The sequence below is a fragment of the Aotus nancymaae genome, unplaced genomic scaffold (assembly GCF_030222135.1).
Source record: "Aotus nancymaae isolate 86718 unplaced genomic scaffold, 86718_ANA_hifiasm-v0.15.2.pri h1tg000020l, whole genome shotgun sequence".
NCBI lineage: Eukaryota > Metazoa > Chordata > Mammalia > Primates > Aotidae > Aotus > Aotus nancymaae.
Genome location: NW_026988432.1, coordinates 56,081,170 through 56,096,710, shown reverse-complemented (window position 1 = coordinate 56,096,710; position 15,541 = coordinate 56,081,170). Strand labels below are relative to the sequence as shown.

General features: G+C 42.7%; 1 protein-coding gene and 1 pseudogene across 1 annotated transcript in view; both read left to right on the top strand.

Moving 5' to 3' along the window:
- The first annotated feature begins 11,650 nt into the window (after positions 1-11,650).
- THOC1 (THO complex subunit 1) overlaps positions 11,651-15,541 on the top strand; it is a 57,161-nt gene continuing 53,270 nt past the window's right edge. The window contains exon 1 of the mRNA XM_012445006.3: positions 11,651-11,733. Coding sequence (XP_012300429.2) covers positions 11,680-11,733 — 54 coding nt within the window. The 5' untranslated portion in view covers positions 11,651-11,679. The remainder of the gene's footprint in view (positions 11,734-15,541) is intronic.
- LOC105712082 (keratin, type I cytoskeletal 18-like) lies at positions 11,774-15,488 on the top strand (annotated as a pseudogene).

Sequence of the window (15,541 nt, the reverse complement as noted above, 5' to 3'; positions counted from 1 at the left end):
ACAGATGTTGAATTTCATCACTTTTTCTGCATTTATTAAGATGCTTATATTAATATTTTTCTCCTTTATTCTGATAACAGTGAATGATACAGACTTACTTCAGATGTTAAATCAAACCTATATTCCTGGAATAAACCTTACTTGGTCTTGATATACTATACTTTTGATATTTTATTGGATTTCTGGGTTGTTGCTTTTTTTTTTTTTTTTCCACAAGAATCTTCATCTATCACCCGGGTTAGAGTCCAGTGGCATCATCTCAGCTCACTGCAACTTTTGCCTCCCAGGTTCAAGCGATTCTTGTGCTTCCGCCTCCCAAGTAGCTGGGATTACAGATGCAAGCCACCAAACCCAGCTAATTTTAGTATTTTTAGTAGAGATGGGTTTTCGCCATGTTGGCCAGGCTGGTCTTAAACTCCTGGCCTCAAGTGATCTGCCCACCTTGGCCTCCCAAAATGCTGAGATTACAGGCGTTAGCCACCATGTCCAGTCAGGATTTCCTTTTATCTTTTGGGACTTTTACATCTAAGTTCATAAGGGATATTTATCTGTAATTTTATTAACTTGTAATGCACTTTTAAGGTTGTGATATCAGAGTTATGCTAGGTTCATAAAACAAGTTGGTAGATGGTTTCTTATTGTTTATTCTCTAAAGAGTTTGTGTAAGATTGGTATCCTTTCTTCCTTAAATGTATGGTAGAATTTTTCCAATTCAGCCATCTAGACCTAAAGTTTGCTCTGGGAAAAACTTTTAATTACAAATTGCATTTCTTTAACAGATATAAGACTATTCATATTTTCTATTTCTTGTCAGTTTTAGTAACTTGTGTTTTACAAAAAATTTCTGTCTTCTGAACTTTTCCAATTTATTGGTCTACAGTTTTTCATAATCATCTATTATCATTATTATTATTGAGAGAAGGCCTTGCTCTGTCACCCAGGCTGGAGTGCAGTGGCACTATTGTAGCTCACTGTAGCCTCAAACTCCTGGGCTCAAGTAATCCTCCCAACTCAGCTTCCCAAGTAACTGGGACAACAGGTGTATGCCATCATGCCTGGCTAATTTTTTTAAATTTATTTTTTTGTAGAGATAGGGCCTCCCTGTGTTGCCCAGGATGGTCTCAAACTCCTGAGCTCAAGTGATCCTCCTGCCTCAGCCTCCCAAAGTGCTGGGATTTCAGATGTGAGCCACCATTGCTGACACATCACATTATCTTTTTAATGTCTGTAGGATCTCTGACAATGTCCCTTTTTCATTTCTGATATTGACAATTTGGCTCTTCTATTTTATTCTTGATTATATTAATAAAGGTTAATCAATTTATTAATCTTTTCAAAAAACCAACTTTTGGTTTTGTTCATTTTTTCTATTATTGGTTTTCTATGCTCTTGCCCTTTATTTATTATTTACTTGTCTATTTTCTTAAGTTTTAATTTTCTCTTCTTTTGCTCACTTCTTGAGATGGATATTTATTAAATTGATTTTAATCTTTCTTCTAATATATGCAATATATGCATACAAGATATACAAAATATAATATGGTAAAGTTATAGATTTTGCTCAATCATTGCTCTAGCTGCATCCACAAATACTAGTAAGTTTCTGGGTTTTTTCATTTGTTTTTTTTTGAAACAGGTGTCTGGCTCTGTCACCCAGGCTGGAAAGCAATGGCATGGTCTCAACTCACTGCAAACTTTGCCTCCTGGAATAAAAGCTTCCTCCCACCTCAGCCTTCCAAGTAGCTGTGATTACAGGCACATGCCATCATGCTCGGCTAATTTGTATTTCTGGTAGAGATGGGATTTCACCGTGTTGCCCAGGCTGGTCTTGAACTTCTGGGCCCAAGTGATCTGCCTGCTTCAGCTTCCCAAAGTGCTAGAATTACAGGTGTGAGTCACTGCACCCAGTCATATTGGTAAGTTATCATTATCTTTACCATCAGTATGTAATATTTTCTAAATTCCCTTGTGATTTCTTCTTTAGCCTATGCTTGTTTGGAATTTTATTGCTTAATTTCCAAATAGTTGAGTTTTCTAGATATCCTTTGTTTTTCATTTCTAAATTCCATTATTGAACAAATTCTGTATCATTTTAATCCTTTAGATGTTTTGAGACTTGCATTATGACCAAGCATATGGTCTATTTTGGTGAATGACCTATGTGTACTGGGAAGAAAAAATTCATTCTGCATTTGTTGCATGTACTGTTTTAGAAATACTAATTAAGTTTGAAAATAGTGTTCAAATATTCTATATTTTTTATATATGTTCTATCAATTACTGAGAGAAATGTATTAAAATCTCCAACTATAGATTTTTCTATTTATCCTTTTAGTTCTGCCAATTTTTGCTTCATATATTATGAGGTTTTGTTTTTAAATGGATACATGTTTAGGACTCTAATGTTTTCCTGATGAGATTATTAATTATTAAGAAATTAGCTTCTTTACTTCTGATAATACTCTTTATCTAGAAGGCTGGTTTTTCCCCAATGTAGTAATACTGTATTTCTCATGATTAGTGTTTGCTTGAGTATTTTTCCTTTCTTTTAAGACTGTTCTTATTTTTAAAGTGTATTCTTATGAACAGTATATAATTGAATCTTGTTTTCTCTTTTTTTTCTTTTTATTTTTTGAGACAGGGCCTTCCTCTGTCACCCAGGCTGGAATGCAATGGCACAATTGCAGCTCACTACAGCCTTGAACTCCTGGGCCGAAGCAATCCTCTCACCTCAGTTTCCCAATTGGCTAGGACTGCAGGAGCACACCACCATTCCTGGGTAATTTTTATTATTTAAGCCAGGCTGGTCTCAAGCGATCCTCTTGCCTCAGCCTCCCAAAGTTCTAGGATTACAGACACACCTAGCCAGAGGCTTGTTTTCTTAATCTAGACTGACACTATATGATTTTTATTTGATATTTAGTCTACGTACATTTTTAATAAACATTTTATTGTGGGATAATACTATACTGACAGAAAAGATGCAAAAATACTACAGAGAGGTCCTGAATACTCTTCACCCATTCTCCACAAATGTTACTATCTTATATAACCATAGTACATTTGTCAACTCTAAAAAACCAAAACTAGCACATTACTATTGAGTAAATTCCAGACTTTATTTGGGTTTTTCCATTAATGTCCTTTTTTCTATTAATGTTTTTCCATTATCAGTTTTTCCATTAATATCCTTTTTCTGTTCTAGAATCCAATTCAGGATTCCATATTGCATTTATTTTTTATTCCACCAATTATTCTACTATTTACTTTTTAATGCAATTACTGATATGGATAGGTTTAAGTCTGTCAGCATGCTATTTGTTTTCTATTTGTCCCATCTTATCTTGTTCCTGCTTTCCTGACATCTTTTGGTAAGTCAAGTACTTTTTAGTACTTTGTCTAGAGACTTGCCTGTGCTACATCTTCTTGGTCCTTGTTGACAACTTCTCCCTGGTGGACCCCACTGAGCATCCAGATCCCCAAAGGTAAAGATATTTTTTTTATGTTGCTCTGCTCCCCACACAGGGTTCGACACTCAAGTTTCCAGGCTGCTTCTCCCCACCAAAGACTGGCTTGCTGGCAGCAGTGAAGGGAAGGGGAACTGAAGACAGGAGGACACGGCTGGCCAGGCCAGCTCGGGCTGTAACTGTCAGGTGACAGACTAAGCAACATCAAAGAGCTGGAGTTCTCAGAAGATGAAATGTCACTGGAGCAAGAACTAGCAGAGGAAGTTACAGATATGGAACACTCAATAGTGAGTTGTGAAACTTTTTTCAGTTTCTATACTAACAATAATCATAATAAAACCCACTATATGAAATTATCTTTCTGGTTCTTTTAAATTAAAATATTACATAATCCTTGTCATATAATGAGGTGATCAAAGAATATGCAGTCAAAAATGTTGAGGTAGGCCAGGTGCAGTGGCACATGCCTGTAATCTGAATATTTTGAGAGTCCAAGGTGGGAGGATCACTCAGCCCAGGAGTTTGAGACTAGCCTGAGCAAAATGGTGAGACCCTATCTCTTTTTTTTTTTTTTTTGAGATGGTCACTTGTTGCCCAGACAGGAGTGCAATAGCGTGATCCTGGTTCACTGCAACCTCTGCCTCCCAGGTTCAAGTGATTCTCCTGTCTCAGCCTCCCAAGTAGCTGGGATTACAGGCATGCACCACTGCGCCAGGCTAGTTTTGTATTTTTAGTAGTTTCTCCATGTTGGTCAAGCTAGTCTTGAACTCCTGACCTCAGGTGATCCACCCGCCTTGGCTTCCCAAAGTGCTGGGATTACAGACATGAGTCACTGTGACCAGCCAACCCCATGTCATAAAAAAAGAAAAAAATGTTGGAAGAAAGTATTATAGAGAGCTATCAGGCAGTTAATGTTATTCTGGATTTCATAACATTTATGACATCCATAATGTATCACCATTTCTGTTGTCATTCCAAATCAATACTCACTTTCATATCTAACTTTGTATTTGTACTTTTGAATTATTCTTTTTTTTTTTTTTTTTTTGAGACAGAGTTTTGCTCTTGTTACCCAGGCTGGAGTGCAATGGCGCGATCTCGGCTCACTGCAACCTCCGCCTCCTGGGTTCAGGCAATTCTCCTACCTCAGCCTCCCAAGTAGCTGGGACTACAGGCATGTGCCACCATGCCCAGCTAATTTTTTTGTATTTTTAGTAGAGACGGGGTTTCACCATGTTGACCAGTATGGTCTCGATCTCTTGACCTCGTGATCCACCCGCCTCGGCCTCTCAAAGTGCTGGGATTACAGGCGTGAGACACTGCGCCCGGCCCGAATTATTCTTCTTAAAGACCACCCTTCCCAAATTGTGTAATCGTCAGGCCAGATCAACCTCTGCTCTATGTCTGCTTTTGTTTCTACCATCATAATTTATAAAATATATATACGTGCATATATGTACAGTTCTTATACATATTTACACATTCTCTTTCTCTCTCTCCCACTCACACACGCACAAAGAGAAAGAAAGAGAGAGATGTATCTTGCAGTTTGCTTTTTGTTCTAACTCTTGTTACATGAGCTACATTTGTTTTCATTTTCTCCAGTGATCTTGGGTGTATATATTATTTTAGTTTCTACTAATGATTATCTTTTATGTTCTTAAAAAACATATCCTTAAACTTCTTTTTATAAATTAGCCAAGATCCAATAAAGCAGTTTATTTTGGCTTTCCTTATGTAAGATTATGATAAGAATTCAGCACATTTTTCTGCTTTATATTGGATGTCTCTTGGCCCTGCTTTACATCCTCTGGACCCAGCTTTACTCTAATCACTGCTATGGCAACCAGCTCCACACAGGTGAAACTGACAGCACTTCACTTCAGCTGCATCAGTTTTTTTCTGCCTCAGGGCATCTCTAATATTGTGCCATTGCCTAGAACACCTGAGGGAACTCTCCACTCACTTACACATGTATGACAGCAACATCCCGTGCATCAGCCTTGTATGTAGGGAGCTGGAAGACAATGAACATGCCCACACCTGTTTTGTCTGTCACAAGAATGGAGCAGGGTTGTGGGGCAGAGGGTAGTGGGGAATGGCAAGAGGGGAGTGAGAAATGTGCTGCCCAGTCCCCGTTATGAGAACTGAACAATCTTGGCCTTCCTTTATGAACATGAACATATCATGAAAAAGCACCACTCCTGTGAGGGAAATCACACTCCACAGGGTGGCAGCAAAGAGACCAATGAAAGCAAATGACCCTCCACTGTTTATGCAAAAAAATTAAGAACTTTTCAAAAACTTTTATGTGTTCAATTAGATTCCAGATGGCTACAGTGCGCAGAGTGAACTTCCAGAGTTCTGAGGCCCTGACCCATCTGGCCCTTCTGCCAACTTCAATCTGCACATCCCTCCATTTTGTGAACCATCCTCCAGCCACACAGACCCCCATCAGTTTCCAAATAGGTGGACCTCCTAACACAAGCCATTGCACATGTTGTTCCTTGCTTCCCTTGCCAAATCCTCTTCCCATAAATCTATTATACAACTAATTCCTTATTCTTTATGTTTTTGCTTAAATATCACTTCCTCACAGAGGCCTTTCCAGACAACTCTATCTAAAGTTAAATACTGCCCAAGTATTCTCTATCTCAGTCTCTCATTTCTTTGACTTATTGGGGCTAGGTTTTTTAAGCACTTTGTTTCAGTTTTATCATCTGTAAAACGGAAGTAATAAAGGATACCTACCTCATGAGGTTGAAGAGAAGATTAAATGAATAGCACTTAGAATTCAAGCACACAACAGCACTCAGTAGATGCTACCATTTACCACATTGTAAAATTATTTTATATTTTTATTTATTTAAAAAACCCTAGCCAGGCATGGTGGCTCATACCTGTAATCCCAGCACTTTGGGAGGCTGAGGCAGGCAGATCACTGAGGCCAGGAGTTTGAGACCAGCCTGGCCAACGTGGCAAAACCCCATCTCTACTAAAAATACAAAAATCAGCTGGGCATGGTGGTGTGTGCCTGTAATCTCAGCTACTCAGGAGGCTGAGGCACAAGAATCACTTGAGTTTGGGAGGCCGGGGTTGCAGTGAGCCGAGATCATGCCACGCACTCCAGCCTGGGCAACAGAGCGAGACTCCATGTCAAAAATAAAAATAAACAGACAAACAAATAACCCTGCTGCTCCCCTACAGAATAAAGGTGCCATCAGGGTAGTAACTCTTTTTTGTTCACAGTGCTAGGCTCACATATATTTGTTGAGAATAAACAAAATATTTTCTGAATACAAATAAAAAATTACATTATTAGTATCTTAGGGCAGTGTGGTAGCCATGATAATGCTCTACTTATTTTTCAGCTGACCTTCTGCTGTGGGGACCACAGTTGACAGGTCAAGTTGCTACCCTCTGGATCCACCACCACATTTGCACCAAGGCCAGGCTATCTGAGGGCCCTAGTCAATGAATGAGGATGGCAGAGGGACTAGTACAGGCCCATTCTGACAAACCCAGGACTCTGCAAAGCCAGCCCCTTCTTGGAACTGCACTGTACCCAGAAACTTCTTACCCAATCCTCACTCTTTCCTTTTCTCCTTCGGTGAGTGTCAGATGTACACTGCTGTCTGCAAGTTCGTCCTCTCTGCTCTTGCTCTCTCCACAGTAAATCTCTTGCATATCTAATATACGGTGTAATGTACTGGTGTCTGCTTCTATGTAGACCCAAACGAACACAATTAGGATTTTCAGAAGCAAATTCTGAGGTGAGAATTCATAAGCAAATGATTTGTTAAGGTAATGCTCTCAGGGAGAGAGAAAAACAGGATAGGAAAGGGAAACATGCCACACAATGGTATAATTTCAGGCAAATCCTTTGCCTAACCCCGCAGGGAAGCTGGGCATTCCCAGGCAAGAAGGGACCCACTATTCCATCTCTCACCTTGAATTATGCTCATTATGTGATCCAACTGAGTCCACCAAACAGGATTTTACAATATATGCCAGATAATGATATATACAGTACCTGCAATATAATAAAATAGTACTACATATATAATCCAATAAAACCTTTGCCTGTCAGATAGCAAGCACTCAATATGTTGAACTAATAGTACAATATCAACAACATAAAATGCTTGAAAATTGCCACTATGCTATAAAAATATAGCTTCTCCACACAGTTTTCATGAAAATTACTCTTTTTCCAAGAAAATTTAAGCTCTAGAATATATACAAAGTGTCATCCTTTTCCTTTTCGTTGAGATAGAGTTGCACTCTGTTATCCAGGCTAGAATACAGTGGTGCGATCTCAGCTCACTGCAACCTCTGCCTCCCACGTTCCAGCTAATCGCCTGCCGCAGCCTTCCACGTAGCTAGGATTACAGGCACAGCCACCATGCCCAGTTAATTTTTTGTATTTTTAGTAGAGATGGGGTTTCACCATGTTGGTCAGGCTGGTCTTAAACTCCTGGCCTCAAGCAATCCAGTCATTGTGCCCGGCCATTTTTCCATTTTTATTCTTCTGAGTTCCATTCCTCTCTCAATGCAGAAGTCTCATTCTTTTTATCCAACTTTGCCACTCAAACATCAGTTCCCTTTAAATAAACATTATGTCAATCCACTTAAACTACAAATGAGATAAAGGAAGAGATGGCTTGGGCCCAAATGCTGAACCAGCCAAACCTACAATCCAACATTCTAATGTGGCTAAGCATGGAGCAAAAAGTTTCCTTCTGCTTGGACAATAGTTAGGATAAGAACTAGAAGAAAAGCATATTAAACTGTCTCCTTAGTCCTTTCCTCCCAGATCTTACCGTTCCAACGGTAAACTGAACTCAAGTAAGGGCACACTAAGGAAAAAAAAAGAGGAATGAAGATGTGAATGCCTAGAACTGATCTAAACCATCCATCCTAGATTCTCTCATGCAAGTTATTTCCTAAAAGAAGGCAGTCCTTCATCCATCTTACCTCATCAGCTAGCAAAAAAGGAAAAACAGGTGCTCAATAAATATATAAGTGAAAAGGTTACATGTTATTGGATGTCTGCCCTCTGGATGTTATTACACAGTTTAAAAAAAAAAAAAACCTCATGTCTTTTTTGTTCCTTTTTTGAAACAGAGTTTTGCTCTTGTAGCCCAGGCTGGAGTGCAATGGCACAATCTTGGCTCACTGAAACCTCTGCCTCCTGGGGTCAAGCAATTCTCCTGCCTCAGCCTCCCGAGTAGCTGGGATTACAGACACCTGCCACCATGCCCGGCTAATTTTTGAATTTTTAGTAGAGATGGGGTTTCACCACGTTGGCCGGGCTGGTCTCAAACTCCTGACCTCAGGTGATCCACCTCCTTGGCCTCCCAAAGTGCTGAGATTACAGGTGTGAGCCACTGCGCCCAGCCTGTGTTTTGTTATTAATGATACTATGGTCCTTGCCCTTATCCAATTAATTGTAAGGAAATAATTTCTAAAATACTGAACAGGCCCATGAAGAGTTAAGATTTGAGAAAAATACAAGCTTTCATATTAGAGCTAGATTCAAACTCCAAACTCAGCTTTCTCTAACAATGTGACCTAGGGCCAATAAGTCTATATCCTCATTAATATGTAATTAAGTACAACATTGTTTTAAGGAATAGAAGTAAAATAAGAAAAGTGCCAGGCCAGGCACAGTGGTTCATGCCTGTAATCACAGCACTTTGAGAGGCTGAGGCAGGATCACTTGAGCCCAAGAGTTCAAGACCAGTCTAGGCAACATAGCAAAATGCTGTCTTACAAAAAAAAAAATTAGCTGGGCATGGTGGCACACGCCTCTAGTCCCAGCTACTCGGGAGACTGAGGCAGGAGGATCACTTGAGCTCATGAGTTTGAGGATACAGTGAGCTATGATCAAGCCACTCCACTCCACTCTGGATGACAGAATGAGATCCTGTCTCTTATGAAAAAAAACATGTATTTCCCTCTAAGCTGTTAGTTGTGTTCCAGATGGTAAATAGTCATCTGTAATATGATAATCCTATTACAACAATTACTATCAGATAAAGTATAATTCTGAATTAAATCATTTTTATTTTGCCAATTTGTAAATTTAATGTATAAAACCAAACCTGATCTTGCTGATTCTTAAAAAGCCTGCAGTGTTTCAGGTAGTCATTATTGTTCACAATTCCCACTTAAGAGCAAGATTCTGTAGTTTTCTTCTCCTTAGTTTCCTGTATTCTTATTGCATATGTTAACTAAAAATCATAAGATCTATAGATTTAGAAAAGGAGACACTCTGTTTCTTAAAAGAATGCAAGGTGGCCATTGTGCAAGCTGAGAAGCATACATCCAACCAAGACCAGATACACTTTAGAGGAGGAGTTGAGGTAGGAGCTTTAGGCTTAACAAGTTGGCTAAACGTACATACTCAACAAGTTAGAGGAGCAGCTGTGAATATTCATGATGGTGATCTTGATATATGGATATTTAAAAAAATATGCATGTTTAACATACAACCCATATTTACTTTGGGGTGGAAACTTAACATTTAAATGTATTACAATTAGGTCCTATACATCAAAACTTCTTTTCAGGACAGGAAGGTACGGAAGCATGTAATCACTGTAAACTGGCCAGAACCAGTCCATGGTCAGGGATCTTCTTATCAGAAGAAAGTTACTGAAATCAGTGAGAGCTGTAGTTATGGCTGGTGGAACAGTTTGTTAGTGTCTGGTGGTGGATGAGCTGCAAATTGTTTTAATACTGCGAAGCCAGTGTTTGTTTAGCTGCTTTAGAAAACCTTTGCAGCATAGTGAGAACATAGTTTATTCTTTTAAGTGTAGGGATGCATGACTTTTAACCCATTGGCTTAGGTCCCGTTTATAATCTGGTATCATTGCCATGGAGTCAATTCTGTCAGTTTTATGCTTTTTTTTTTTTTTTTTTGAAACGGAGTTTCACTCTTGTCACCCATGCTGGAGTGCAATGGCACTATCTGGGCTCACTGCAACCTCTGCCTCCCAGGTTCAAGCAATTCTCCTGCCTCAGCCTCCCGAGTAGCTGGGATTACAGGTGCGTGACACTAAGCCCGGCTAATTTTTGTATTTTTAGTAGAGACAGGGTTTCACCATGTTTACCAGGCTGGTCTTGAACTCCTGACCTCAGGTGATCCATTTGCCTCGGGCTCCCAAAGTGCTGGGATTACAGGTGTGAGCCACCGCGCCTGGCCTCTATTTTAACATTAAGGCCGGTCACCTGCCTCTGCCAAATCACAAAAGGGAGAGGGTATAACCAGGTCCATCTGACCTCTCATCCCGTTATGTCTGGGAAGTCAGCTGTTAAGATTCTTCTGCCGTCCCCTTGGCCACAAGGGGGTCTGTTCAGTTGTTGGGGATCTTAGGGTTTTAAATTTACAGACCTCGAAGAGGGTAACAAGATATACGTGTAAGGGAATAAGAGAAAGGTACCCGAGTCTGAGTTAGTGCTTACTTCTCCACAGTGTAACTCACTCGGCTTGCTAGGGACGCCTCGGCCCAGGACGCAGCGCCACGCGTTTTCCAATCAGCGCGGGGCACTGCATTCCTCCTAGATCTCTTTCTTTCAGTAGAGACCTTTTAATAATAAACACCACTTACGTTGCTTTACAATTCACATTTGCGGTCATTATTTCAGTCGAGCTTTTCAACAGCTCTGTGAGACAGATATTATTTCTATTTCGGAGAAGTGGGAACACTGCCCTTGAGCCACAAGGCTCCTACATCCGGACCCTATCACCACTCCGAATCTTAAGCTCCGCGGATGACCGAGGACCGACGGCCCAGGGCCGTTGCCCCAGCCGTTTCCCCAGTTAACCCACCTGTCTTGGGTTACGTTTTCGCTCAGCCCAACTAGCCGCAACCAGCAGCCATCTACCCGCTTTCCCCAAACCAGGAAAACCACAGAAACCCAAGTGCTCGGCCAGTCTCTTCCACGCCCGGGAGCGCAGAGCTTACAGAGCGAGGCCGCCCAAGTCTCCTCACCCCAAGGGGTACCCAAGAACCCCAACTTGGCATAGTTTGGCTAAGGCCCCAACGATGGAACTCAGTGGCCACGGAAACTCCCCAGGGCCAGCTCGCCAGCCAGGAGCTCACAAGCCGCTCTAGCCGAGCTCAGAGCAGGCAGTCTCGTTGCTCCCTGCTTGACGTCATTGGCGGGCGCCGCAGCGCCGTGGCGGGCACGCGCAGCCGAGAAGATGTCTCCTACGCCGCCGCTCTTCAGTTTGCCCGAAGCGCGGACGCGGTTTACGGTGAGCTGTAGGCGGGAGGGCGCAGGCCTGACCCGGCGCTATGCTTTGCCCTCTTCTCCCTGAAATTACTCGAATTTTGCCCTGGGGTAAAGCGAGACAGAGGTGTGTCCGCCTCAGCGTCAGCTCCCGGCCCCGTAGGGGGCTGAAGGGTAGGGAAAGACGCCCTACCCGCCTCTTCATTGCGGGCTGAGCTGTCCGCCTCCGCCCACCCGCCGGCGAGTCCCCGGGCCCCGCGTTCTGGGTGCCTCGGCACCCCGCGTGGAGTGCCCGCCTGCAGACTACTTCTGGTCGGGCCAGCCCCTCAGCTCGCTTAGCGGGGCAGGTGTCTCCAGAAGTGGAAGGGGAGCTGCTGAAGGGGAGGGTGGAAGTGGTTTCAGTCCAAAGACCTGGCTCCCGCCCCAGCCGTCTGAGTTGCCAAGTGATGTTCCCGCCGTGTGTTCACCACCCTTTAACCCTCCGTTTCTCATTCCTAAGAGATCGATGAGGAGATCCTAAACGGGAAAAGGCAGATAGATCACCTTGGGAAGGGTAACCAGATGTTATTTTATTCTTGCTCAATGTGGAAGGGTGGTTTTGAGCATTTGGGAAACACTTGACAGAGCACTTTCTCATTTAACTATTAGAGTAACACTGTGAAGTAGTCTAAGTTGATATTCCTGGTACGTGAGATAGAAGCTGATACTCCCCCAAAAGTTGTGACTTCACTGGTTTTTCTGACATTAGACCCTCTATTCTTTTTATGTCTCTTGTCACAGCAACATAAGTATGAAGAACACTTTTAAGTTTCTTGACTCTGTTCATCTCTAGCATTTGCACCAACATTTCAAGGCATTCCACTACTCAGGTATTCAGCTAAGCTTGAGTAGTTATAGGGATCCCAGGATGAAAATTCTGTGAAAGAAAATTGATTCTTTGTAGTAAGTAGTTTTCTTGTTTGCAGGTCTTTTTTTTTTTTTTTTTAAATACAGTGTGAGGTGTGTTTTTTAAATAGATTATATTTTTGTGTTTCATTGTAATAGTTTTCTTTGTGTGCAGTTTGCTGCAATCTCTGGTGCTTTGAAAGCCTGCTAAGAGTAACTGTTAGGACTATCCAAGATCATATTAGCAGCCGGCTGCGGTGGCTCATGCCTGTAAATCCAATACTTTGGGAGGCCGAGGCCGGCAGATCACCTGAGGTCAGGAATTCAGGACCAGCCGGGCCAAGATAGCGAAACCCCGTCTCTACTAAAATTACAAAAATTAGTCTGGCGTGGTGGGTGCTTGTAATCCCAGCTATTTGGGAGTCTGAGGCAGGAGAATCACTTGAACCTGGACAGCGGAGGTTGCAGTGAGCCAAGATTGTGCCAGTGCACTCCACCTGGGCAACAGAGGGAGACTCTGTCTCAAAAAAAAAAAAAAAAAAAAGAAATCATATTTGCCCTAAAAAGGATCATTAAATTGGAGATTAACGGCTTCTCAGGCTTCTTGTGAAATACAGATTCTGACTCAGTAAGTCTGGAATGGGGCCTGAGATTCTGCATTTCTACGAGCTTCCTAGGTCATGCCACTATAGCTGCTTCTGGTAGTAAAAATCTACAACAGCCCTCTTAACTGGTGATGAAAATGAAGCACAAAGAAATAAAGGGATAGTCCCCAAATTACTGAGCCTGTTAGTGGCAGAGCAAGGAATGGACACATCCAGGATAAATCTAATTCCTGTGAGACAATAAGATGACTTTCTAAGTGTATGCGAGTGTTCATAGAATGAATGACTTTGCAATATTTTTGTCTTTAAGTTATGATTAAGAAAGTCTGCAGATTGTCAGCACGGTGTTGTTCGGTGCTATGTGTCAGGGACTGAACAAGATACCTAGAGAAGGCAAGACCTGACATGGGTATGGGAGAATGGATAGAATTTGGATGAACATATAGGAAGAACAACATGGCTGTGTGAATACACTAGAATGAGTTTGATAGAAAATGATGAAAAATGGCTAGTGCAAACTATGTGTTAGGGAGTATTGGAAAATAAGGTTGGGTAGATTGGGATAACATTATCAAGAACCTTGAGGGAGCTATAAAGCTTCAAAATCAAAACGTGGAATTAAGGAGTCATTTGGAGATTTTTTTTTTTTTTAAGCAGAATACTGTCATGAATGTGATATTTAAAGAGATAGAAGGAGGGAAAACTAGAATGAAAACGTCCAGCGAGGAAGCTCTTGCCAGATTTAAAGTGATGAGGATCTGTATGATTACTTGGAATTGAATTGGCATTGGAATAAGGATTACTGAGAGAATGACTGATAGGTAGTTTTTCCCAGGTATAAGCATTTTTTAGTTAGAAAGATACACTATCGGTAGTTGGCAAAGCCTGAGTCCTGTGCTGTTGCTCTTTTCCCTGGGCAGCATGAGCTTCACCACTCGCTCCACCTTCTCCACCAACTACCGGTCCAGGGGCTCCGTCCGAGTGCCCAGCTACGGCACCTGGCCGGTCAGCAGCACGGCCAGCATCTGTGCAGGCGCCAGGGGCTCTGTTTCCCGCATCTCCGTGTCGCACTGCACCAGCTTCCGGAGCGGCATGGGGGTCGGGAGCCTGGCCACGGGGATGGCCGGGGGTCTGGCAGGAATGGGAGGCATCCAGAACGAGAAGGAGACCATGCAAAGCCTGAACGACTGCCTGGCCTCCTACCTGGACAGAGTGAGGAGCTTGGAGACCGAGAACCGGAAGCTGGAGAGCAAAATCCAGGAGCACCCGGAGAAGAAGGGACCCCAGGTCAGAGACTGGGGCCATTACTTCAAGACCATCGAGGACCTGAGGGCTCAGATCTTCGCAAATACTGTGGACAATGCCTGCATCGTTCTGCAGATTGACAATGCCTGTCTTGCTGCTGATGACTTTAGAGTCAAGTATGAGACAGAGCTGGCCATGCGCTAGTCTGTGGAGAGCGACATCCATGGTCTCCACAAGGTCATCGATGACACCAATGTCACTCGGCTGCAGCTGGAGACAGAGATCGAGGCTCTCAAGGAGGAGCTGCTCTTCATGAAGAAGAACCATGAAGAGGAAGTAAATGGCCTACAAGCCCAGATTGCCAGCTCTGGGTTGACCGTGGAGGTAGATGACCCCAAATCTCAGGACCTCGCCAAGATCATGGCAGAAATCTGGGCTCAATATGACGAGCTGGCTCTGAAGAACCGAGAGGAGCTGGACAAGTACTGGACTCAGCTGATTGTGGAGAGCACCACAGTGGTCACCACACAGTCCGCTGAGGTTGGAGCTGCTGAGATGATGCTCACAGAGCTGAGACGTACAGCCCAGTCCTTAGAGATTGACGTGGACTCCATGAGAAATGTGAAGATCAGCTTGGAGAACAGCCTGAGGGAGATGGAGGCCCACTACGCCCTGCAGATGGAGCAGCTCAACGGGATCCTTCTGCACCTGGAGTCAGAGCTGGCACAGACCCGGGCAGAGGGACAGCGCCAGGCCCAGGAATACGAGGCTCTGCTGAACATCAAGGTCAAGCTGGAGGCTGAGATTGCCACCTACCGCCGCCTGCTGGAAGATGGTGAGGACTTCAGTCTTAGTGATGCCCTGGACAGCAGCAACTCCATGCAAACCATCCAAAAGACCACCACCCGCCGGATAGTAGATGGCAAAGTGGTATCTGAGACCAGTGACACCAAAGTTCTGAGACATTAGGCCAGCAGAAGCAGGGGACCCTTTGGGGAGTGGGAGGCCAATAAAAAGTTCAGAGGTTTAAAAAAAAAAAAAAGAAGGATACACTATCAACGAATGATGTATTTTTCAGTAAATAACAAGCAAAATTGT